This window comes from Aegilops tauschii, chromosome 2 (assembly GCF_002575655.3).
Source record: "Aegilops tauschii subsp. strangulata cultivar AL8/78 chromosome 2, Aet v6.0, whole genome shotgun sequence".
In the NCBI taxonomy this organism is placed as follows: Eukaryota; Viridiplantae; Streptophyta; class Magnoliopsida; order Poales; family Poaceae; genus Aegilops; species Aegilops tauschii.
In genome coordinates this window covers 70,937,733-70,963,693 of record NC_053036.3, presented here as the reverse complement: position 1 = coordinate 70,963,693, position 25,961 = coordinate 70,937,733, and the positions used below count along the sequence as shown (strand labels likewise).

General features: G+C 44.7%; 2 protein-coding genes across 2 annotated transcripts; both read left to right on the top strand.

The window, feature by feature from the left end:
- Window positions 1-10,102: 10,102 nt before the first annotated feature.
- LOC109735582 (autophagy-related protein 18d-like) lies at window positions 10,103-13,414 on the top strand. The gene is made up of 7 exons (XM_073509530.1): window positions 10,103-10,267; window positions 10,349-10,712; window positions 11,084-11,556; window positions 11,661-11,822; window positions 12,637-12,883; window positions 12,991-13,123; window positions 13,333-13,414. Exons 1-7 carry the CDS (start codon window positions 10,103-10,105, stop codon window positions 13,412-13,414), a joined length of 1,626 nt encoding a protein of 541 aa, XP_073365631.1.
- A 2,308-nt stretch (window positions 13,415-15,722) lies between these two features.
- Window positions 15,723-20,363, top strand: LOC109735581 (autophagy-related protein 18a-like). Its single transcript, XM_020294798.1, has 4 exons — window positions 15,723-16,445; window positions 19,692-19,938; window positions 20,035-20,164; window positions 20,276-20,363. Exons 1-4 carry the CDS (start codon window positions 15,723-15,725, stop codon window positions 20,361-20,363), a joined length of 1,188 nt encoding a protein of 395 aa, XP_020150387.1.
- Window positions 20,364-25,961: the final 5,598 nt, after the last annotated feature.

Sequence of the window (25,961 nt, the reverse complement as noted above, 5' to 3'; positions counted from 1 at the left end):
AGCAGACTCTAGTTCGGTTCGGTTTTGATCCACTTTGGATAGCTATGATCATGAGATGCATCACGTCCGCAAGGTTCTCAGTTAAGTTAAATGGAGGTTGTTCGAGGGAGTTCATACCTTCTCGTGGACTTAGGCAAGGGGACCCTTTGTCCTCTTACTTGTTCCTCTTTTGCGTAGTAGGGTTCTCGGCCTTGTTGAGGAAAGCCCAGCAAGACAATTCTCTGAAAGGGGTGGCATTTGGGAGCATTGGCCCCCATGTCACGCATTTACTGTTTGCAGATGATAGCATTGTATTCTTGGAAGGAACGAAGGAAAGCATGATGGTTCTTAAAAATATTTTGGTGCACTATGAGGAGGCCTCCGGACAGAAGGTGAACTTGCAGAAATCCTCCATATTTTTTGGAAAGGGCTGCAATGATGGGGCTAAATCTGAGTTGAAGCAAGCAATTGGGATCGAGTCTGAAGCTTTGAGTCAGTGTTACCTTGGACTCCCAACACTGGTTGGTAAGTCCAAAGATGGTACGTTCAAATATCTAATAGAAAGCTCAAAGGGAAAGGTGACAGGTTGGAAAGGCCAAGGTTTATCGAAGGCTGCGAGGGAAGTGCTAGTAAAATCAGGACTACAATCAATCCCGATTTTCACTATGAGTTGTTTTCACCTCACAAAGAAGATATACCAGAATCTGACTTCTATCTCTTCGAAATTCTGGTGGGGTGCAATTAATGGTGAAAAGAAGGTACATTGGATCTCCTGGGAAAAGATGTGTGCTTCTAAGAGAGAGGGAGGACTCGGTTTTTGTGATCATGAAGGTTTCAACCAAGCTCTTTTGGCGAAACAAGCATGGCGGATCCTGACTACTTCGTCTTCATTGTCTGCTAGGGTGCTCAAGGCCAGGTACTTCAAAGATGAATCAATTCTGTCAACTACAATCCCATCCAATTCATCTTTCACGTACCGCAGCATTTTACATGGCCTAGACCTTTTGAGAGAAGGCCTTGTGTGGAGGGTGGGTGACGGCTCAAGAGTTAACATTCACCATGATAATTGGATCCCGAGACAAGGGTACTTAAGGCCACTGGGTCGGCAGTACATACATGGGATCACAAGGGTTTCAGATCTTTTGAGTCCGGATGGAACGAGTTGGGATGCAGGTAAACTTGAAGCAATGTCCTCGGATTCTGACCGTGTGGATATCCAGCAAATTGCAGTTGGAGGCCCGGGAACGGAGGATTACCTAGCATGGAACTTCACAAAAAATGGCATTTTCAGCGTCAGATCTGCTTACCATCTACGGGTGTCGAGGAGGAGAGCTAGAAGGGGCCAGCAAGAGAGCTCGAGTTCAGTACTAAAGCACAAAGGCTACATGGCCTTGTGGGAAACGAGTGCGCCACAAAAGGCCAAAATCCATATGTGGCGCCTGATAAAGAACGGACTGGCGGTTGGTGAAGGAAATACGCCCTAGAGGCAATAATAAAGTTATTATTTATTTCTTTATATCATGATAAATGTTTATTATTCATGCTAGAATTGTATTAACCGGAAACATAATACATGTGTTAATACATAGACAAACAGAGTGTCACTAGTATGTCTCTACTTGACTAGCTCGTTAACCGAAGATGGTTGAGTTTCCTAGCCATGGACATGAGTTGTCATTTGATTAACGGGATCACATCATTAGGAATGATGTGATTGACTTGACCCATTCCGTTACCTTAGCACTTGATCGTTTAGTATGTTGCTATTGCTTTCTTCATGACTTATACATGTTCCTATGACTATGAGATTATGCAACTCCTGTTTACCGGAGGAACACTTTGTGTGCTACCAAACGTCACAACGTAAATGGGTGATTATAAAGGTGCTCTACAGGTGTCTCCGAAGGTACTTGTTGGGTTGGCGTATTTCGAGATTAGGATTTGTCACTCCGATTGTCGGAGAGGTATCTCTGGGCCCACTCAGTAATGCACATCACTATAAGCCTTGCAAGCATAGCAACTAATGAGTTAGTTGCAGGATGATGTATTACGGAACGAGTAAAGAGACTTTCCGGTAACGAGATTGAACTAGGTATTGAGATACCGACGATCGAATCTCGGGCAAGTAACATACCGATGACAAAGGGAACAATGTATGTTGTTATGCGGTCCGACCGATAAAGATCTTCGTAGAATATGTGGGAGCCAATATGAGCATCTAGGTTCCACTATTGGTTATTGACCGGAGACGTGTCTCGGTCATGTCTACATAGTTCTCGAACCCGTAGGGTCCGCACGCTTAAAGTTACGATGACAGTTATATTATGAGTTTATGTGTTTTGATGTACCGAAGGAGTTCGGAGTGCCGGATGAGATCAGGGACATGACGAGGAGTCTCGAAATGGTCGAGACGTAAAGATCGATATATTGGACGACTATATTCGGACATCGGAAAGGTTCCGGGTGATTCGGGTATTTTTCGGAGTACCGGAGAGTTACGGGAATTCGTATTGGGCCTTAATGGGCCATACGGGAAAGGAGAGAAAGGCCCCAAAGGGTGGCCGCACCCCTGACTAGTCCGAATTGGACTAGGGAAGGGGGGCGCCCCCTTCCTTCCTTCTCCTTCTCCCTTCCCTTCTCCTACTCCAACAAGGAAAGGAGGAGTCCTACTCCCAGTGGGAGTAGGACTCCCCCCTTGGCGCGCCCTCCTCCTTGGCTGGCCGCCTCCCCCCTTGCTCCTTTATATATGGGGGCAGGGGCACCCCATAGACACAACAATTGATCGTTTGATCTTTTAGCCGTGTGCGGTGCCCCCCTCCACCATAGTCCACCTCGATAATACTGTAGCGGTGCTTAGGCGAAGCCCTGCGTCGGTAGAATATCATCATCGTCACCACGCCGTCGTGCTGACGAAACTCTCCCTCAACACTCGGCTGGATCGGAGTTCGAGGGACGTCATCGGGCTGAACGTGTGCTGAACTCGGAGGTGCCGTGCGTTCGGTACTTGATCGGTCGGATCGTGAAGACGTACGACTATATCAACCGCGTTGTGCTAACGCTTCTGCTTTCGGTCTATGAGGGTAGTGGACACACTCTTCTCTCTCGTTGCTATGCATCACCATGATCCTGTGTGTGCGTAGGAAATTTTTTAAATTACTACGTTCCCCAACAGTGGCATCCGAGCCTGGTTTTATGCGTAGATGTTATATGCACGAGTAGAACACAATTGAGTTGTGGGCGATACAAGTCATACTGGTTACCAGCATGTCATACTTTGGTTCGGCGGTATTGTTGGATGAAGCGGCCCGGACTGACATTACGCGTACGCTTACGCGAGACTGGTTCTACCGACGTGCTTTGCACACAGGTGGCTGGCGGGTGTCAGTTTCTCCAACTTTAGTTGAACCGAGTGTGGCTACGCCCGGTCCTTGAGAAGGTTAAAACAGCACCAACTTGACGAACTATCATTGTGGTTTTGATGCGTAGGTAAGAATGGTTCTTGCTAAGCCCAGTAGCAGCCACGTAAAACTTGCAACAACAAAGTAGAGGACGTCTAACTTGTTTTTGCAGGGCATGTTGTGACGTGATATGGTCAAGACATGATGCTAAATTTTATTGTATGAGATGATCATGTTTTGTAACCGAGTTATCGGCAACCGGCAGGAGCCATATGGTTGTCGCTTTATTGTATGCAATGCAATCGCCCTGTAATGCTTTACTTTATCACTAAGCGGTAGCGATAGTCGTAGAAGCATAAGTTTGGCGAGACGACAACGATGCTACGATGGAGATCAAGGTGTCGTGCCGGTGAAGATGGTGATCATGACGGTGCTTCGGAGATGGAGATCACAAGCACAAGATGATGATGGCCATATCATATCACTTATATTGATTGCATGTGATGTTTATCTTTTATGCATCTTATCTTGCTTTGATTGACGGTAGCATTATAAGATGATCTCTCACTAAATTATCAAAGTATAAGTGTTCTCCCTGAGTATGCACCGTTGCGAAAGTTCTTCGTGCTGAGACACCACGTGATGATCGGGTGTGATAGGCTCTACGTTCAAATACAACGGGTGCAAAACAGTTGCACACGCGGAATACTCAGGTTAAACTTGACGAGCCTAGCATATAACAGATATGGCCTCGGAACACGGAGACCAAAAGGTCGAGCGTGAATCATATAGTAGATATGATCAACATAGTGATGTTCACCATTGAAACTACTCCATCTCATGTGATGATCGGACATGGTTTAGTTGATTTGGATCACGTGATCACTTCGAGGATTAGAGAGATGTCTATCTAAGTGGGAGTTCTTAAGTAATATGGTTAATTGAACTTAAATTTATCATGAACTTAGTCCTGGTAGTATTAGCATATCTATGTTGTAGATCAATAGCTCATGATGTTGCTCCCCGTTTAATTTTTTTTACATGTTCCTAGAGAAAACTAAGTTGAAAGATGTTAGTAGCAATGATGCGGATTGGATCCGTGATCTGAGGTTTATCCTCGTTGCTGCACAGAAGAATTATGTCCTTGATGCACCGCTAGGTGACAGACCTATTGCAGGAGCAGATGCGGACGTTATGAACATTTTGACAAAAGCTCGGTATGATGACTACTTGATAGTTAAGTGCACCATGCTTTACGGCTTAGAACCGGGACTTCAAAAATGTTTTGAATGCCACGGAGCATATAAGATGTTCCAAGAGTTGAAATTGGTATTTCATACTCATACCCGTGTCGAGAGGTATGAGACCTCTGACAGTACTTTGCCTACAAGATGGAGGAGAATTGCTCAGCTAGTGAGCATGTGCTCAGAATGTCTGAGTACTACAATCACTTGAATCAAGTGGGAGTTAATCTTTCAAATAAGATAGTGATTGACAGAGTTCTCTAGTCACTATCACCAAGTTACTAGAACTTCGTGATGAACTATAATATGCAAGGGATAACGGAAACGATTCCCAAGCTCTTCGTGATGCTGAAATCGACGAAGGTAGAAATCAAGAAAAGCATCAAGTGTTGATGGTTGACAAGACCACTAGTTTTAAGAAAAAGGGCAAAGGGAAGAAGGGGAACTTCAAGAAAAACGGCAAGAAAGTTGCTGCTCAAGTGAAGAAGCCCAAGTTTGGACCTAAGCCTGAAACTAAGTGCTTCTATTGCAAAGGGACTGGTCACTGGAAGCGGAACTACCCCAAGTATTTGGCGGATAAGAAGGATGGAAAAGTGAACAAAGGTATATTTGATATGCACGTTATTGATGTGTACTTTACAAGTGTTTATAGCCACCCCTCAGTATTTGATACTAGTTCAGTTGCTAAGATTAGTAACTCGAAACGGGAGTTGCAGAATGAACAGAGACTAGTTAATGGTGAAGTGACGATGTGTGTTGGAAGTGGTTCCAAGATTGATATGATCATCATCGCACACTCCCTATACTTTCGGAATTAGTGTGGAACCTAAATAAGTGTTATTTGGTGTTTGCGTTGAGCATGAATATGATTTGATCATGTTTGTTGCAATACGGTTATTCATTTAAGTTAGAGAATAATTGTTGTTCTGTTTACATGAATAAAAACCTTATATGGTTACACATCCAATGAAAATGGTTCGTTGGATCTCGATCGTAGTGATACACATATTCATAATATTGAAGCCAAAAGATGCAAAGTTAATAATGATAGTACAACTTATTTGTGGCATTGCCGTTTAGGTCATATTGGTGTAAAGCGCATGAAGAAAATCCATGCAGATGGGCTTTTGGAATCACTTGATTATGAATCAGTTGATGCTTGCGAACCATGCCTCATGGGAAAGATGACTAAGACTCCGTTCTCTGGAACAATGGAGCGAGTTACTGACTTATTGGAAATAATACATACTGATGTATGCGATCTGATGAGTGTTGAAGCTCACGGAAAGTATCGTTATTTTCTGACCTTCACAGATGATTTGAGTAGATATAGGTATATCTACTTAATGAAACACAAGTCTGAAACATTTGAAACGTTCAAAGAATTTCAGAGTGAAGTGAAGAATCTTCGTAAGAAGAAAATTAAGTTTCTACGATCAGATCGCAGAGGCGAATATTTGAGTTACGAGTTTGGTCTTCAATTAAAACAATGTGGAATAGTTTCACAAACTCATGCCACCTTGAACACCACAACATAATGGTGTGTCCGAACGTCATAACCGTACTTTATTGGATATAGTGCAATCTATGATGTCTCTTACCGATTTACCACTATCGTTTTGGGGTTATGCATTAAGAGACAGCTGCATTCACGTTAAATAGGGCACCGTCAAAATCCGTTGAGACGACACAGTATGAACTATGGTTTAGCAAGAAACCTAAGCTGTCGTTTCTTAAAGTTTGGGGCTACGATGCTTATGTGAAAAAGTTTCAATCTGATAAGCTCGAACCCAAATCGGAGAAGTGTGTCTTCATAGGATACCCAAAAGTGATTGTTGGGTACACCTTCTATCACAGATCCGAAGGCAAGATCTTTGTTGCTAAGAATGGATCCTTTCTAGAGAAGGAGTTTCTCTCGAAAGAAATGAGTGGGAGGAAAGTAGAACTTGATGAGGTAACTGTACCTACTCCCTTATTGGAAAGTAGTTCATCACAGAAATCTGTTCCTGTGATTCCTACACCAATTAGTGAGGAAGCTAATGATGATGATCATGTAACTTCAGATCAAAGTACTACCGAACCTCGTAGGTAAACCAGAGTGAGATCCGGACCAGAGTAGTATGGTAATTCTGTTCTGGTGGTCATGTTACTTGACCATGACGAACCTACGAACTATGAGGAAGCGATGATGAGCCCAGATTCCGCAAAAATGGCTTGAGGCCATGAAATCTGAGATAGGATCCATGTATGAGAACAAAGTATGGACTTTGGTTGACTTGCCCGATGATCGGCAAGCCATAGAAAATAAATGGATCTTCAAGAGGAAGACGGACGCTGATAGTAGTGTTGCTATCTACAAAGCTAGACTTGTCGAAAAAAAGGTTTTTTTTACAAAGTTCAAGGTGTTGACTACGATGAGATTTTCTCACTCGTAGCGATGCTTAAGTCTGTCCTAAAGGTGCAATCTGGCAAATGGATGTCAAAACTATATTCCTTAATGGATTTCTTAAATAAGAGTTGTATATGATGCAACCAGAAGGTTTTGTCGATCCTAAAGGTGCTAACAAAATGTGCAAGCTCCAGCGATCCATCTATGGACTGGTGCAAGCATCTCGGAGTTGGAATATATGCTTTGATGAGTTGATCAAAGCATATAGTTTTATACAGACTTGCGGTGAAGTCTGTATTACAAGAAAGTGAGTGGGAGCACTACAACATTTCTGATAAGTATATGTGAATGACATATTGTTGATCGGAAATAATGTAGAATTATTCTGCAAAGCATAAAGGAGTGTTTGAAAGGAGTTTTCAAAGAAAGACCTCGGTGAAGCTGCTTACATATTGAGCATCAAGATCTATAGAGATAGATCAAGACGCTTGATAAGTTTTTTCAGTGAGTACATACCTTGACAAGATTTTGAAATAGTTGAAAATGGAACAGTCAAAGAAAGAGTTCTTGCCTGTGTTACAAGTTGTGAAATTGAGTAAGACTCAAAGCCCGACCACGGCTGAAGATAGAAAGAGAATGAAAGTCATTCCCTATGCCTCAGCCATAGGTCCTATAAAGTATGCCATGCTTTGTACCAGATCTATTGTATACCCTACACTGATTTTGGCAAGGGAGTACAATAGTGATCTAGGAGTAGATCACTAGACAGCGGTCAAAATTTTCCTTAGTGGAATAAGGATATGTTTCTCGGTTATGGAGGTGAAAAAAGGTCCGTCGTAAAGGGTTGCGTCGATGCAAATTTTGATACTGATCCAGATGATTCTAAGTCTCAATCTGGATACATATTAAAAGTGGGAGCTATTAGCTAGAGTGGCTCCGTGCAGAGCATTGTAGACATAGAAATTTGCAAAATACTTATGGATCTGAATGTGACAGACCCGTTGACTAAAATTATCTCACAAGCAAAACATGATCACACATTAGTACTCTTTGGATGTTAATCACATAGCAATGTGAACTAGATTATTGACTCTACTAAACCCTTTGGGTGTTAGTCACATGACGATGTGAACTATGGGTGTTAATCACATGGTGATGTGAACTATTGATGTTAAATCACATGGCAATATGATCTAGATTATTGACTCTAGTGCAAGTGGGAGACTGAAGGAAATATGCCCTAGAGGCAATAATAAAGTTATTATTTATTTCTTTATATCATGATAAATGTTTATTATTCATGCTAGAATTGTATTAACCGGAAACATAATACATGTGTGAATACATAGACAAACAGAGTGTCACTAGTATGCCTCTACTTGACTAGCTCGTTAATCGAAGATGGTTGAGTTTCCTAGCCATGGACATGAGTTGTCATTTGATTAACGGGATCACATCATTAGGAGAATGATGTGATTGACTTGACCCATTCCGTTAGCTTAGCACTTGATCGTTTAGTATGTTGCTATTGCTTTCTTCATGACTTATACATGTTCCTATGACTATGAGATTATGCAACTCCCGTTTACCGGAGGAACACTTTGTGTGCTACCAAACGTCACAACGTAAATGGGTGATTATAAAGGTGCTCTACAGGTGTCTCCGAAGGTACTTGTTGGGTTGGCGTATTTCGAGGTTAGGATTTGTCAATCCGATTGTCGGAGAGGTATCTTTGGGCCCACTCGGTAATGCACATCACTATAAGCCTTGCAAGCATAGCAACTAATGAGTTAGTTGCAGGATGATGTATTACGGAACGAGTAAAGAGACTTGCCGGTAACGAGATTGAACTAGGTATTGAGATACCGACGATCGAATCTCAGGCAAGTAACATACCGATGACAAAGGGAACAACATATGTTGTTATGCGGTCCGACCGATAAAGATCTTCGTAGAATATGTGGGAGCCAATATGAGCATCCAGGTTCCGCTATTGGTTATTGACCGGAGACGTGTCTCGGTCATGTCTACATAGTTCTCGAACCCGTAGGGTCCGCACGCTTAAAGTTACGATGACAGTTATATTATGAGTTTATGTGTTTTGGTGTACCGAAGGAGTTCGGAGTCCCGGATGAGATCAGGGACATGACGAGGAGTCTCGAAATGGTCGAGACGTAAAGATCGATATATTGGACGACTATATTCGAACATCGGAAAGGTTCCGAGTGATTCGGGTATTTTTCGGAGTACCGGAGAGTTACGGGAATTCGTATTGGGCCTTAATGGGCCATACGGGAAAAGAGAGAAAGGCCCCAAAGGGTGGCCGCACCCCTCCCAATGGACTAGTCCGAATTGGACTAGGGAAGGGGGGCGCCCCCTTCCTTCCTTCTCCTTCTCCCTTCCCTTCTCCTACTCCAACAAGGAAAGGAGGAGTCCTACTCCCGGTGGGAGTAGGACTCCCCCCTTGGCGCGCCCTCCTCCTTGGCAGGCCGCCTCCCCCCTTGCTCCTTTATATACGGGGGCAGGGGGCACCCCATAGACACAACAATTGATCGTTTAATCTTTTAGCCGTGTGCGGTGCCCCCCTCCACCATAGTCCACCTCGATAATATTGTAGCGGTGCTTAGGCGAAGCCCTGCGTCGGTAGAATATCATCATCGTCACCACGCCGTCGTGCTGACGAAACTCTCCCTCAACACTCGGCTGGATCGGAGTTCGAGGGACGTCATCGGGCTGAACGTGTGCTGAACTCGGAGGTGCCGTGCATTCGGATCGTGAAGACGTACGACTACATCAACCGCGTTGTGCTAACGCTTCCGCTTTCGGTCTACGAGGGTACGTGGACACACTCTTCTCTCTCGTTGCTATGCATCACCATGATCCTGTGTGTGCGTAGGAAATTTTTGAAATTACTACGTTCTCCAACAGTTGGCGCCGAGCTTCATCGCAGAAGAATTAAACCAGGAGTTTTTTGCGTGGCATGTAGCAGAGAGGAAACCATATACCACCGGTTTTGGGCGTGTCCACACTCCGTCCACTTCTGGAAGATTCTGCGCGAGAAGGGTGTTTCTGTGCCTCTTCCTCCGGCTCCGATGGACAATCATGGTGAGTTATCTCGCTGGCTCCTTGAATGGTTCTCAACTGCTGATGGGGACGAGCGGGAGGCAATGATACAGGCCATTTATGGTCTCTGGCTCGCTAGGAATTCAGCAAGAGATGGGAAGAGGATTGACCAACCACATGAAATAATGGAGTTGGTATGCTCTTACATGGCGGAATGGAGCAGCGTGCATCAACCAAAGCCGAGGCAAGAAAGGACGGATCAGCCCCAAAAATAGGAAGCACCTGAAGATGGATGGGTTAAGATCAATTCTGATGGTGCGGTTCATAAAGGAGGGAGTAAGGCTGGTGGTGGAGCGGTACTTCGGGACCACAACGGGGCATTTCTGGCCGGAGTGTGCCATCATTTTCCACACATTGTGGAGCCTGAAGCAGCGGAGATATTGGCTTGCAAAAGAGCTTTGCATGTAGCTGAGGAGATCAATGTACAGAATGTCCATTTGGAGTTGGACTGTTTGCCGGTGGTGCCAATGATCAACCAGAAGGGCATCAATTATTCGGGAGCTGGACCATGGATTCAGGAAATTAAACAGATGCTGGCGTTGAAGAATGACTACAAAGTGACATGGGTGAAACGCACCGGTAATGTTGCCGCGCGTAAATTAGCAAAAGTAGGGGTAGGCGATGAATTGTGTAAGGTTTGGTTGGGGGTTCCCTTAGACTGCATTTTGGATGTAATTTCGGATGACATTCCGAGTTACACTTGGTTAAATAAAAGCGGCGACATTTCCCAAAAAAAAAGTAACTGTAATCCGACTGTCTCAAAACAAAAAGTAATTGTAATCCGACTCCGAACATGCATGCATGTCTCCTAGTTCGACATGATTACCAACTTAACTACTCCACGGGTACGTTCACGATCGAGCCTCGGTCGGTCATCACAACATATATACTTCGCCGTGATTGCTGATCATCAATTAGCAGATTGAACTAGTTGTAATCCCAAAGCAAAGCTTTGATGGATCTATCGTTGAGCCCATCGGTCATGGCGTCTACATCGTCTACGTCCGAGCTGCCGGACGGGGTAGTCCTAGTCCCCGCTCCGGATCCGCTCGTCCACGTCGCCTTCAACCAGCACGGCACGCACTTCGTCGCGGCCATGGCCACCGGCTTCCACGTATTCTCCTGCCACCCTCTCGAGAGCGGCATGCACCGGCGCAGCAGCGAGCTCAAGGTGACCTCCGCCCAGCTGCTCACGCGCTCGCAGCTGGCCGTCGCGACGCGGAGGCCCAGCGCCGTCAGCGGCGCCGTCGATGACCACGTCATCGACTTCTGGAACGGCATGTGCAAGCCCAAGGACGCCAGGACCAACACCGTCAGGAGCCCGTGCGGCGCCGTCGGCGGGTTCCGCCTGCGGGGGGACCACATGCTCGTCGCCGGCGAGGGGACGGCCACGCTGTTCGACGGCGTGCACTGGGAGAAGGAGGTGACGACGGGGCCGAATCCGCTGGGCTGTGCGCCATGGAGGAGCCGAATGGGCCTGCGACGCTCGTCTACGCCCTGCCGCTGCCGGAGGCGGGATCGGTGCAGGTCCGCCGGCGCGGCAGGGCCGGCAGCGTCAGCGTGTGCGCCCACGGCTCCGGCGTGGCGTGCCTCGCGCTGTCCCGCGACGGACGGCTGCTCGCCACCGCCGGCACCAGGGGCACGCTCGTGCGCATATTCAGCACCGCCGACGGCACCAAGCTCCAAGAGGTATGCACAGGATGTCTCAAAGCTGTCTACTCTTTCGATCATGAACTATTGCATTGGTCTACTCTTCAGTTTTGACCTCAGACTTTCAAAAGCTTTTAAGGAACTTAGATAAGGTGATTTGAAAAGACAGATTCACTACTCCATACATGTGCTCTTACTAAGATGTTTTTTCAGTGGTCAATATAGAAAAAATCTCGGAATTATAACAGTAATAATCCTAAACAAAGGATAGCTTCAAAAAAAAATCCTAAAAAACGATCAATAACCAAATAGAAATAAGTATTTTCCTCATTTTGTAAAAAGTGTGTTTTCTTTCCAAAGATATAATTTTAGGAATTTTACTTGCTTGGTCGTAAGGCAAAACATACACACATATCGTGTGTTCTAGCATGCTTTTGGTGAGAAATCACCCTAAGGCGAGTCAACCAAAATTCTCATTGAAATCCTATAATATAACTAAGTAAGTGATCTTAATAATATGCAAACATGTCACATGATATGTACCTACGCATGAGAAAGTTATTTTATTATGCTATACTCCTGGAGTACTTCTATATTTTAAGATGCAAGGTAATTAAATAAAGTAAATCATTAAGACTTCCTGTTCCAAATAATAACAGTTTCATATAATCAAATTTCATTGAAACATATTGCAACTTATTCCCGCGGCATGGTCGGGTATCATCTATTTATATTTAGAAGAGGTTTTGGACCACTACTTTAGTGATCTAAACACTTTTATATTTCTATATAAAGGGAGTACATTGGAACTGCATCTTGTTCACATGTTTGGTGTTCTTGACTCTTGTTGTAGCTGAGAAGAGGCACCGAAGGGGCAGACATCCACTGCATCGCCTTTTCCCACGACTCCAAATGGTTAGCGGTGTCCAGCGACAAGGCAACGGTGCACGTTTTTAGCATCAATGACTTCAACCTCACAAGCTCCACTCTCGAGGAAGACCATGCCAGTAATGACATTCTGGCGGCACCACTAGTACTACCATCTTCTCCCGCACCCGCAACAACCAACCAGAGCTCATCACGCATGTCGTTCTTGAAAGGTGGGTGAATATTCCTACATTTTAACTGATAAAATTAACGTCGCTCCCTACAATTTTTTACTCAATCAAAATCTTAACATAACACTTCACTCCTCATGAACACACAGGCTACCTGCCGACGTATTTCAGCTCGAAGTGGTCGTTTGCCCAGTTCCGGATCCCTAACGCCTGGACCAAGTGCTCCGTGGCATTCGACCGGAGACACCCCAACACCATTACCATTGTCTGCATGGACAAAAGGTGCGTTGAAGAAGCTAAAATCACTCTCTCAATTTTATATTGATACACATGTCACATGTGCAACATATTGTCACACACACGCATGTGGCATTCTGTATCACATGCTCGCGCGAGCTTACCTCCCACTTCTTGATGCATTTTGTTTAGAAGTTTCTGAGATGATACCATAACGTTACATGCTGACAACGACTGTCATGGTGTGCGTGCAGGTTCTACCGCTGCGAGTTCGACCCGGTGAAAGGAGGCGACATGGTGCCGGGGGTGTACCATGAGAACTTCATGGACCTCTGAAGGGATTAGGGACGCAAGGCAGCAAGGCACTTCTTTAGGTCCAGTTGGAAGTCAATATACTTTCAGGTTGATGATGTCTAGATTTTTCTACGTAGACGCACCTCTATGGTGTTGTATGAATCATGACTTCTTTGACATTTTGATCATCTTCGTTTTTAATGAATATAATGCATGCAACTCACCCGCATAATTGAAAGAGAAAAAAGAATTATACGGCGCCAAGGTGCAACCACAAGTCATACGGCGTGACGTTCATATGGAGCCCACCGCATCACAGTTCCCACCTTCTTCATCTGTCGTTAGAGCATCTCTAGCAAACCCCTTAAAACCGCACGGTCCACATAATTCCGACGACTATACGGGTTTGGCTCGATTTTTGGGCCACACCAGACCCCGTATAGTCGGCCCGAACCGTAAAAATTTAAAGTGGCCCGGAAACGACCCCCTCCCCCCGTCGTAGTATATATCCGGGTCCGTGGCCGTGATACGGGTGGAAACCCTATCCCGCCGCCGCCGCGGTTCCCCATCCCCCCGCGATTTCTCGCTGACGGTGACCTAAATCCGCTGCCCCGCCCACCGATCCGCCATGATGTGGGACGGAAAGTGGAACTCTGGCCGGTGCGATGGCGACGACACCGAGCGGAAGCGTTGCGTCACCACCGACGCGGCGAGGAAGCAGTCTGCCCGGCGGTACACCAACCGTGGCCTTGAGCCGCCACCATCACTCCTCCGCAGCGAGACGGGGGAGTACGACTGGCGGCAGGCTCGGCTATCGTACAACACGGGTAGCTCCTCCGGTGCGTGCAGCTCGCGTACGCTGTTGTGCCGGTCAAGAGGGAGGCGGAGGATCTCACTCAGCTCCGCGCAGTGAAGAGGGAGCACAAGGCGGAGCGGCTGCGCGCCGGCGTTGTCAGGCCGGAGGACAACATGCCCCAATTTGAGGCGGGCGCCATCAAGGTGGCGATTCTCGCGCGCTGTGCGCGGGAGGAGGAGGTGGTGGCGCATCGCCGCCACTGGGACGAGGAGGCCAACGATGTCCTACTCGAGCAAGGCCTCGCCAAGACGCGGTAGTTCGAGGAGAAGGAGGAGGTGTGGGGCCGCAAAGCCGAAGCGCAGGTCTCCATGTACATCGACCTCACCTCCGACAATGACGACGAGTGATCACCGCCACTGCCGCCGCGTCGCCGCCGCGCCCGCAGGGCTCCGGTGAGCCCCATTTTGGCCAGTTTAGGGTTAGGGTAGGCCAATGCGCAGTATGTAATCAATGAACTATATATATGTATGAATGATCATCTCTACAGTTTCTTTTTCATTTCTCGCGCGAAATATTTTTTCAAATTTTACAGTTTCACATAAGGTTGCAGCTCGGCCGCAGCCAAATTCGCCCCTTATAAAAGGCCAAACGCGAACCGTAAACCCCTTACGAGGGCTAGCCTTATAAAAGGTCTGCTAGAGATGCTTTTAATGCCTCCGCTTTGTCGCCTTCTATCTTTTCTCTCCCTTGTGTCCCTCATCAGTGCACTGCTGTCATTTTAATCTTCTAGCCAAGTTCCAGTTGGGGCGTCGACATGCTCAGCTAAAGCCTTCCCCAAAGGTTATCGCGTGCACATTATATGTCCGTTACCCCGCACAACCTCGTCGAGTCGTCAACCTCGTCGTCCTCAACATTGTCAGAGTTTTGTTGCCGATGATCGTGGGGACCTCTCGTGTCGTGATGCAGCTAGCCGCTAATTAGCAGCATCCCTAACGTTTACTCTCTCTATTTTAAAATATAAGATGTTTTTGTAGGCTAGTTTATAACCTACTAAAACGTCTTATATTTTAGAACGGAAGCTTCACAATTCAAAAAAAAATATCATTCGTGTCTATCTAGGCACATCTAGTTATTGCACATCTAAGTGACCCAGTCACACTACAAGAAAAATAAAGTAGACAATAAAATGTCTGTTTTTCATGTAAAATCATTGATATATAATAGATGTGCAATAATTAGGACACATCTAGACGTGCTTTAACAAAACTGAATTCAGTTTTGATACTGGGTGGATTTCGTGGATAGTTGTAGTCCGCTTACGTGTGCGCTGCAAGTTACAGAGTCCGGCTCCAACCATGCAAAGTTTTTTTTATTTTTGCGTGGCCAAACATGCAAAGCTTGTCACGGTCGGTTCGACGTAGTTATGGTTACCCAATTCCGTACGAGCGGCTTAAATCACGGTCACGGACGCGCAGGGTACATACGTCGTCGCCGCCGTGCTGATCGATTCATCAGCTAGCTAGCTAGCTAGGTTTCGGCTTCGATTGATCGAACATGGCGTCTTCGCCGTCGTCGTCCCCCGCGGCCCCCGCCGAAGCCGACTCCCCGATCGTCCACGTCGCCTTCAGCAGCGGCACCTCCCACTTCGTCGCGTCCACGGCCACCGGGTTCCACGTCTTCTCCTGCGACGACGACAAGGTCGAGCGCGTCCACTACAAGTCCGACGCCGTCGCCTCTCCCGGCGTCGTGGTGACCTCCGCCGAGCTGCTAACGCGGTCGCGCGTGGCCGTTGTGACCCAGATGGCAGGCGCCGTCAAGGGCGCGGCCGAGCACCACGCCATCTACTTCTGGGACGAGGAGAGCGGGGAGGCGAAGCAGATAGCCATCGGCTCGACCAAGACCCCCGACCTCGGCCCCGTGGGCGGGCTCCGCCTTCTCGGGGGCCACGTGCTCGTCGCCGGCCAGCAGATGGCCATGCTGGTCATCAGCGGCGACTTGAAGAGCCGAAAGCTGGTTCAGACGGGCCCCAACCCGCTTGGGCTGTGCGCGCTGGCGGTTGACCAGGAGACGCGGCTCGTCTGCGCCCTGCCGCGGCCGGAGAAGGGGGCGGTGCAGGTCCGCCGGACCGGCAAGCCCGGCAGCGTCGACGTGCGCGCGCACGCGTCGAGCCTGTCGTGCATCGCGCTCTCCCGCGACGGCCGGCTGCTCGCCACAGCCGGATCAAAGGGCACGCTCGTGCGCATCTTCAGCACCGACGACGGCACCATGCTCCAAGAGGTATCCAACGCCTACTACCTCTCGTTAGTATTTTAGTTGGTTTTCTCCTGGAAAATCTTCCTTTTCGGGGCACAATATTCTCTAATCAGTTACATAGAGTCGTTTTGCCTCTTGTCACGGTAAGTATTTACTGGACGAGCAAAACATATACTCCCTCCAATTAGAATTACTTGTCGCTCAAACGAATGTGACGAAGAAAGTATATACCTACTTCAGTGTGCTTCCATCTTGGTGTTCGGTCGTGTTATTCACTGGAGCAATTAGAGTAACTCCAACGGGCTGACCCAAACGGACGGCGATTTCGTCCGCTTTTTATCCGTTTGGGTCGGCCGCCCGCCCTGTTTTTTATATGGGTCGGCACGCGCCCAACGCGCCGACCCATATGTGCGGCGTGGCCGGCTGGCCGCCCAATTTTGCATTGCATTCAACATATTGTGAAATGAAAATTTAACAAACAAAATAGTCCGCCCAAATAAATATTATAGTTTTTACAGGCCAAATAAAAATAAAAATGTTTCACATAGTTTTACGAACGAATAAAAGTAGATACATCTATTGGTTGCCAACATGAGTCCACATATGCTCAACCAAATCATTTTGCAGTTGCACGTGAGTTTCCCAATCACGCATGTCTTCATGAAACTGAGTGAACTGCTCAAATGTTGCCGCTACTCCATGCTCAGGAACAACATTCTCACCCTGAAACTGAAAGCCTTGATCGTACAGACGTTCCGGGCGCTTGTCTTCTACGATCATATTGCGCATGATCACACAAGCAGTCATCACCTCCCATAGTTTCTGCGTGCTCCAAGTATTAGCAGGATACCGAACGATGCCCCATCGAGATTGCAAAACACCAAAGGCACGCTCGACATCCTTTCTAGCACTCTCTTGCTCTTGGGCAAATCTTTTCCTTTTCTCTCCAACAGGGTCGGGTATTGTCTTTACAATAGTGGTCTACTGAGGATAGATATCATCACCCAAATAGTACCCTTTGTCGTAGTTGTGGCCGTTGACAGTAAAGTTCACCGGTGGGCTGTTGCCTTCGGCAAGCCTAGCAAACACCGGCGAGCGCTGAAGCACGTTGATATCATTGTGTGATCCAGCCATGCCAAAGAAAAAGTGCCAGATCCAGAGATCTTGAGACGCCACGGCCTCTAGTATGACAGTGCAAGCCCTGACATGTCCCTTATACTGCCCTTGCCAAGCAGAAGGGCAGTTCTTCCACTCCCAGTGCATGCAGTCTATGCTGCCAAGCATCCCCGGGAAGCCCCTGCTAGCATTCATCGCCAACAAAAGGGCTGTATCTGCAGCTGTCGGCTCTCTCAAGTACTCAGGGCCAAACACAGCAATCACAGCCTTGCATAACTTATACAGGGACTCTAGGCATGTAGACTCGCTCATACGGACGTACTCGTCAATGAGATCACCGGGCACTCCGTATGCAAGCATTCGGATGGCGGCAGTGCATTTCTGATAAGAGGAGAAACCAATCTTGCCGACAGCATCCTCTTTGCACTCGAAGTAGTCATCATAGCCGATCACTCCCTCTCTAATACGGTTGAAAACATGCCTACACATAGGGAACCGGCGACGGAATTGGTGATGTTTGAACAACGGGTTTGTTGTATCAAAGTAGTCCTTTCAGAGAAGGAAATGTCCGCTCTCTCGGTTACGATTCAACGCCGGAAGGTGGCCCGGAATGGAGCCACGGAACAACGGTCGCTGGTTGTTGAGGTGGTGATGGACCAACACGGCAGCCAATATCTCCTCCTCGTCGTCGGACAACGAGTCGTCGGAGTCGCAAATGAAATTGTGGAAAAAGAACTCGTCGGCGGAGTCCATTTTCGTACCTTGGCAAACTGTCGAACAGCTTGCGGGCGTCGAAGAAGGAGACGGCCGGTGAGGGGAGACGCGGCACCCACAGACCAGCTAGCTGCCCGGCCGGCGTTCGACGAGTGTGACGGCGTCCGACGAGCGTGCCGGTCGTATGTGGCGGGGGCGGCGAGGCCTCTTCTTGGTCGCGGGCGGCTGTGCGGTGGGGGAAGCGGCGGCGGGAACTACTTTGCTCCCCGGCGGCGGCGGGCAACTGGGGACAGGGGCGGCGTTGCTGGGCGGATGTGGAGGCGGCGGCAGCTGGAAGAGTCGCCGCAAAAATGGGCGGCGGCGTCGGTGACGGAGGAGGCGGGGGGCGAGGGTTGCTTGTTGGCCGGGGGGAGGGAGGCCAATGTGCCACAGACCAGCGGGCCCGGGGACAGGAGTAGGCGACCGCGCGCGCGCCCGTCGCGTGTCCGCGCCGACGCAAATCATGCTCAAATATGGGCCGGGAATGGGTCTCCCGCGGACGAAAAACGGACGCGCGTCCGTTTGGGTCGGCGCGTTGGGCCGCCTTTTCTGTCCGCGCTGACCCAAATGGACGGCCGCGGACGAAATGGGTCGCCCCATTGGAGTTGCTCTTATATATTATTTAAGTCAATCTGAGGCAAGTGTTCGGGTCTATTATGACATAAAGATTAGGTGCCTAACGGACATTGTTTATCTTGAAAAACAAATATTTCTCGACATAAGAAAAAATCTTTTTTATTTTAAATTTAAGAAACTAGCAAGGATTAAAATCGCGGGAGAAACGATTTTGCGGCGGCCTCTCCCAGCAGCTATAGCGGCTGCCATAGCGGGCAATTACGGCAAATAGCGGGATTTTTTTGGTGGGAGAGAAGATTTCTGGAGGGTTTTGCTGTTTTTGAGCCATTTAGAGGGATATGTGGAGGATTTCGCGGCAACAACCATATCGTAGCGGCGAGGCTCCCGGGCAGCTATAGCGTAGCTATCGCGGCTGTTTCGCGGGCTATTTTAATCTATGGAAACTAGTGTATTTTTTAGGGCATAAGCTCCTATCTAAATCTACTTTCCTTGAGCATAATATAGGGGTTTTCATTTGATTCTAAATTCCAAGATAACTCATTAGAATTATTAATAAGATGGTCCTAATATATTAGCAATATTTAGATTGCCCCCTCTTTTTATTCACTTTATTACTTCTATTCTAAACCCTATCCCTATGGTTTATTCTTATGGAATATCATACAAAATAGAAGGTGTAAGAAATGGATATAATGAAATTCTTGATTCGATCTTATGACCTAATTTATTTGATTAATGGATTATGAAAAAAAAGAAGCATGGTCTTATTCAAATTCAAAGTGCTTCGTAATCTTCAACCAGTTCTGAGTTGCTGCGTACGTGCAGCTAAGGAGAGGCATCGACAGAGCAGACATCCACTGCATCGCCTTCTCGCCGGACTTCAGATGGCTGGCCGTTTCCAGCGACAAGGGGACGGTCCACGTTTTCCCCGTCGCCAGCGTCGACAAAGCAACCTTGACAATGGAGGGCGGCGACGGGGATGCCCTCCTGGTGGCCCCGTCACGAGCAGCGGCGTTTCCTCCTGCACCGGCAGCAGCCAAGCAGGGATCATTACTGCCATCGTTCTTGAAAGGTGTAACACCTGTTCTCCTACACAGAAGAACTAACGATCCAATGTGGTTTTCTGTACCCTGAAAAACTGAAGTACTTCTGCGTGCATCTCTTGCAGGTTACTTGCCGAGCTACTTCAGCTCAGAGCGGTCTCTGGCGCAGGTCCGGCTCCGTGAGGGCGTCGAGTACGCGGTGGAGTTCTGGCGGCACCACCCCAACAACATCCTCATCGCCGGCACGGACGGAAGGTGCGTGTGTGTCCCCTGGTTTCTTTTCTCATGGTGTAGAACAGAATATATGGCATGATCCGTGAACAGTGAACTGATCTTTTTGTGGCTGCGAATGGTTTGTGCCTGCAGCTTCTACCGGTGCCGTTTCGACCCCGTGAACGCGGGCGAGATGAAGCAGCTGGAGCATGAGAGATTCATTAAGAAGATCAACGAGTGAGGCAGCAAGAGAGAAATATCTCAGCCCACTAGGAGATTTAGCCATAGGATGTACTCCCTCCGTTTCTTTTTAGTCTGCGTATAAAGTTTGATCAGAGTCAAGCTTTGTAAAGTTTGACTAACTTTATATTAAAAGTTATCAACATTTACAATATGAAATGTATTTTCATACTGTATAGTTTTAGTATTATAGATGTTCATATTTTTATATAAATTTGGTCAAACTTTGTGCAGTTTGACTTTGACCAAATTTTATACGCGGAGCAAAAAGAAACGAAGGGAGTCTTACAATGCAATGGCTGGCTTAGAGAGGTGTTTGCAAAAGTAAATCGGTTTTGGCCTAATCATCAGTGCTTGTTTCCATAGTAGAGGCCCTTAATTAAGGGAGTGGCTAGTGGTCTGAATTTAAAATTTGGGTCAGGCATTTTTTTTTCACAACTAGCTAGCCTCCGGCTAGGGCAAAATGCAAATGCAGTCCGTCTAGCCCATGCGGAAAAGTTTATAGGTATACTTCATAATTTCAACACCGAATATCCTTCGCTTCTCTGTCAGGTAGGCTAAAGTACTGCTCCCTTCGTTTCTAAATACAAGTCTTTGTAGAGATTCCAATGCGGACTATATATAGAGTAAAATGAGTGAAGGTAAGAAGGATCATGTTAAAATTTTCGATGAATATACACTCTAAAATATGTTTATATACATCCGCATGCAGTTTTTATTGAAATCTTAAAAAAAACTTGTATTTAGAAACAGAGGAAGTAAAATGTTGTTGCAACATCAAAACCGCTCCAGCACACAAAAATAATAGAGAAAATCCAATGAAATAAAATCAAGTGAGCATCAACAAACAAAGACAAATACTAAAACAAAATAAAAACTCAAACCTTTGCAACCACAAAACAGAAGCCCACCAAATACTTGGGTTTAGTCTTAAACATACAAAAAGTGACAAGGAAGAATATAATAGTGAAATTAAAATTTGGGTTCTTCACATTTTTATTTGACAACTGGCTAGCCACCGGCGAGGGCAGAAACAGTCCCCCTAGCCCATGTGGAAAAGTTTATACGTGCCGACACTGCTCGCATCCATCACTAGCTCAACACCAAATATCCTTCACTACTCTGTCAAGTAGGCTAAAGTAGTAAAACATTGTAATACGGGCAACATCAAAACGCCCCCACACACAAATATGTTAGAGAAAATCCAATGATAAAAAATCATGTAAGCATCAATGAGCGAAAACACATACTAAAATAAAACATAAACTCAACCTTTGCAATCACCAAATACTTGGGCTTAGTCTGAAACATACTGATACTGACCAAGGAAGAATATAATAGTGATTTTTTTGCAAAAAAGGAAATTTTCTATGAGAGAATAAAATTCTGGCATTTGTTTTACCCTTAAGGAAAAAAACACTAAAAGAAAAAATCAAAACAATAAAGTTTTCTAAGCAAGAATGAATTAGTGGCATTGATGTTACCCTTTAAGAAGAAAGAAAATAAAAAAAAACTAAAACAAAAGTGAGAAATTTTGCACACAATTTACATAAAAAATATTATTATTTATAATATACAGGAATAATTTGCAACAAAAGAGTTTCCTAAGTAGGAAGGAATTTGCGGCATATGGTCTGGATTACCCATTAATCAGGCATATGGTCTGGATTACCCAATTATACAATATGCTGACGATACTCTAATGATCATGCCTGCTGATGAGGAACAGCTCAATCACCTTAAATATCTCCTTAACCTCTTCAGTATGTCCACTGGTCTATTTGTCAACTTCAGTAAATCCTCCATGATCCCAATTAATATTGACCAACAATCTGTCACCACACTTGCAACATCATTTGGATGCAAAGCTGAAAGCCTCCCTTTTACTTATCTGAGACTACCTATGGGCACCACCAAGCCTTCTATTCATGACCTCATCCCAGTTATATCAAGAATTGACAGAAGACTCTCAGGGGTTGCTAGATTCATGAATCACTCTGGCAGACTAACTTATATAACCTCTGTTGTTGCATCCATGCCAATATTTGCTATGTGCTCCCTTAAAGTTCATGTTACCATTCTGGATCATGTGGATAAATCAAGCAGAAACTTCCTCTGGTATGGGAATGAGATCAATAAAGGAGGTAAATGTCTAGCCAGCTGGGAGATGATATGCAAACCCAAACAGCAAGGAGGGCTTGGGGTTCTGAATTTAAGAGAACAAAATAAAGCACTCCTTATTAAGCACCTCTTCAAATTCTACAACAAGGTTGATGTCCCATGGGTAAAATTAATTTGGGAAGCTCACTATCATAATAATGAGGTCCCACACTATAACAGGAACAAAGGCTCTTTTTGGTGGAAAGACTGCATGAAAATGTTTGACCTTTTCAGAGATATGACTACTTGTGACATCAAGTCTGGGAACACTAATTTGCTTTGGGAAGACAATTGGAATGGTGACATTATGAAAATAAAGTTCCCTGAGCTGCATTCTTTTTCCCAAAAGGAAAACATATCTATCAAAGAAGCCAAAGAATTGGAAAATTATTACAGCCTATTTCAACTACCTTTATCCATCCAAGCCCACCAGCAGTTCCATTTGTTCTCTGATGATTTAAACAGTATCAGAAACATCTATGATAAGGACACTTGGCTTTTCAACTGGGGCAATACCAAGAACATTACCAAGAATGGTGAGGATGCTGCTAACACTTTCAAGTGGATATGGAAATCATGTTGCCTACCAAGACACAAATTCTTCTGCTGGTTAATGCTCAATGATAGAATAAATACATGTGATCTTTTGGTCCGAAAAAGCATGCATCTGGACTCCACAGTATGTGTATTATGCAACAATGAAGACATGGAAGACAAGACTCATCTCCTATTTACCTGTCCATTTAGTCAAGGGTTTTGGTGGAACATTGGCTTTGAATGGAATGTGGATCTGGACATCAACAATATGTTTTTGATGCTAAACACAGGTACAAAATTGACCACTTTATGGAAACCATGATACTAGGATGATGGAGCATATGGAATCAGAGAAATGGGATGATTATTGAAGGAATACCATGCTCAATAAATGAATGCAAAAATGATTTTATCAGGAATTTCAATATGACCATGTTAAGGGCTAGACCTACTCTGAAAGAGGGCATGTCCTCTTGGATAGACAATATTTAATTTCCTCTCCATAGTTTCCCTTTACTTTCTTATTAGATAGTTTTTTCTTTGGTTGTTCCCCCATCAACCAATGATATGTATTTTGGTACCTTTGATTATTAATGGAAAATGACTCACAGTAGGGGGTTTACCCTACTGTTCTTTGGTCAAAAAAATAGTACCCATTAAAATGAAAGAAAATAAAATAAAACCTATAAAAACCATAATAATAAATAATAAAGTTTTCTAAAAAGAAAGAGTTAGTGGCATTGGTATTACCCATTAAAGAAGAAAGGAAATAAATAGTCTAAAAGAAACAATGACACAATTTACACATATATTATGTTTTCTCATAATATGACAAAAAATAAGCATATAACTGTGGAATTTTGCAAAAAGAAGTTTTTCAAAGAATGACTGAATTAGTTGCATAAATTGCACTTTTCATAATATGCGAAGAATAAACATATAATTCTGCATTTTCACACTATAATATAATGTGCATACATATTGTATAATAGTTGCGTGTATACAAAAAAAGTATACTTACACACAAAAATGACATTTTTCTAGTAAAAAATCCACATATAAAAACTAAAAATATTAAAAGGAAGCGTGAATTAGTGGCATTGATGTTACCCTTTATATAAGAAGAAATGAAATAAAAAACTAAAAAAACAATGAAAAATATGCGCACAGTTTACAAAAAAATTGTAAATTAATCTAATGTGCAATAGAGGAATATTTGAAAAAAGAAGTTTCCTAAGAAGAATGAATTAGTGGCATTGATATTACCCTTAAAGAAGAAAGGAAAATAAATTCAAACTAAAACAAAATCAAAATAATGAAGTTTTATAATGAAGAATAAATTAGTGGCATCCGTATTATCCATAATGAATAAATAAAGAAGATCAAACTAAGTAATGAATTTGAATAATTAGGAATCAATTAGTGCCGTTGGTATTACCATTTAAGAAAAAAGAATACTAAAAATCAAATACATGACAAAAATTGCACACTATATACAAAAGAATGAGCTTTTTAATATGTGTGAGAACAAGAGTATAATAGTTTAATCAATGGAATTGGTATTACCCTTAAATAAAAAGAAAAATTAAAATTAAAAAACAAAAACTAAATTAAAATAAGGAAGTTTCCTAAGAATGAATGAGTTAGAGGCGTTATTATTACCCTTAAAGAAGAAAGGAAAATAAAACTAAACTAAATTAAAATTAAAATAATGAAATTTTATAAGGATGGATGAATTAGTAGCATTGGCATTACATTGTAAGAAGAAAGAAAATGAAAATAAAATAAAAAACTAGCACAGAACTTTTCACTAAAATTGCACTTTTTTAGTATGCAAAGATTAATCATAGAATAGTGCAATTTTGGCACATATTATATAGTATTTGTGTGCATATATTTACACTCACCCAAGATCCCAAAAGTTCGCACAAAAGAAAAGAAAAACAACCAATGAAGAAAAATAAAAAATAAAAGCAAAAAATAGATATAAAAAAGAAAAAAACAGGGGGGCGGGGAGGGAGTAAGGGGAAGGCTGGTTCACACCTCATAATGGGCTTCGGACCGTTAAGAAATTGACTGACCCAAATATACGGTCAGTCGATTTAATACAACACTATATAAGATACCCTACTGTGCATTGTAGAAACAAAAATTCAAGGAGATAGGGTAGAAGCTCTAGCTAGTACTCTTGGGGTATGATAATGCTTATGCCGTTGATAGTAATGGTAGGAGCGGTGGTATTGGTCTGTTTTGGAACAATTCAATAAAAGTTGAGATTCTTGGCTACTCTGTTTATCATCTAGATGTTTCAGTAGAGAAAAACGATCAGGACAAGTGGCAGATGACCTGTGTGACTGTGTCTACGGAGAGGCACAAACACATTTACGACACCAGATATGGGATGTACTGAAAAACATCAGCACGTTGAGTACACTTCCATGGTTGTGCTTGGGTGACTTTGATGAAGTGCTACGTCCAAATCAACACGAACAAGTTGGGCAGCGCATCAATGCCCAGATACAGGCCTTTAGAGATGCTACAGATATAGTTGCATGTTGCTTGACTTGGGCTATAAGGGCAACTTTTGAACGTTTGAGAAGAAGGTTTCTGGAGGAAGTTATACACGGTGCAGACTTGGCAGAGCATTGGCAAACGCTGATTGGATGGCAAGGTTCCCTTTAGCTTCAGTCACACATCTTACAGGAGTTACTTCCGACCATCACCAATTCATTTGGACTTTGGGACTACAGCTCAGGAACGCACAGAAAGGTCCTTCAAATATGAGCTTATGTGGGAACAATTGAAGGAAATATGCCCTACAGGCAATAATAAAGTTGTTATTTTATATTTCCTTATTCATGATAAATGTTTATTATTCATTCTAGAATTGTATTGATCGGAA

What these genes read in the sequence shown, in the direction of transcription:
- LOC109735582 (XM_073509530.1), top strand. Translation starts at nt 10,103, where the DNA reads ATGGACAATCATGGTGAGTTATCTCGCTGGCTCCTTGAATGGTTCTCA. An exon ending in CACATGAAATAATGGAGTTG is followed by an intron (nt 10,268 to 10,348) that starts GTATGCTCTTAC and finishes CCCCAAAAATAG; the next exon opens with GAAGCACCTGAAGATGGATG. An exon ending in ACGGCACCAAGCTCCAAGAG is followed by an intron (nt 11,823 to 12,636) that starts GTATGCACAGGA and finishes CTCTTGTTGTAG; the next exon opens with CTGAGAAGAGGCACCGAAGG.
- LOC109735581 (XM_020294798.1), top strand. Translation starts at nt 15,723, where the DNA reads ATGGCGTCTTCGCCGTCGTCGTCCCCCGCGGCCCCCGCCGAAGCCGAC. An exon ending in ACGGCACCATGCTCCAAGAG is followed by an intron (nt 16,446 to 19,691) that starts GTATCCAACGCC and finishes GCGTACGTGCAG; the next exon opens with CTAAGGAGAGGCATCGACAG. An exon ending in ATCGCCGGCACGGACGGAAG is followed by an intron (nt 20,165 to 20,275) that starts GTGCGTGTGTGT and finishes TTGTGCCTGCAG; the next exon opens with CTTCTACCGGTGCCGTTTCG.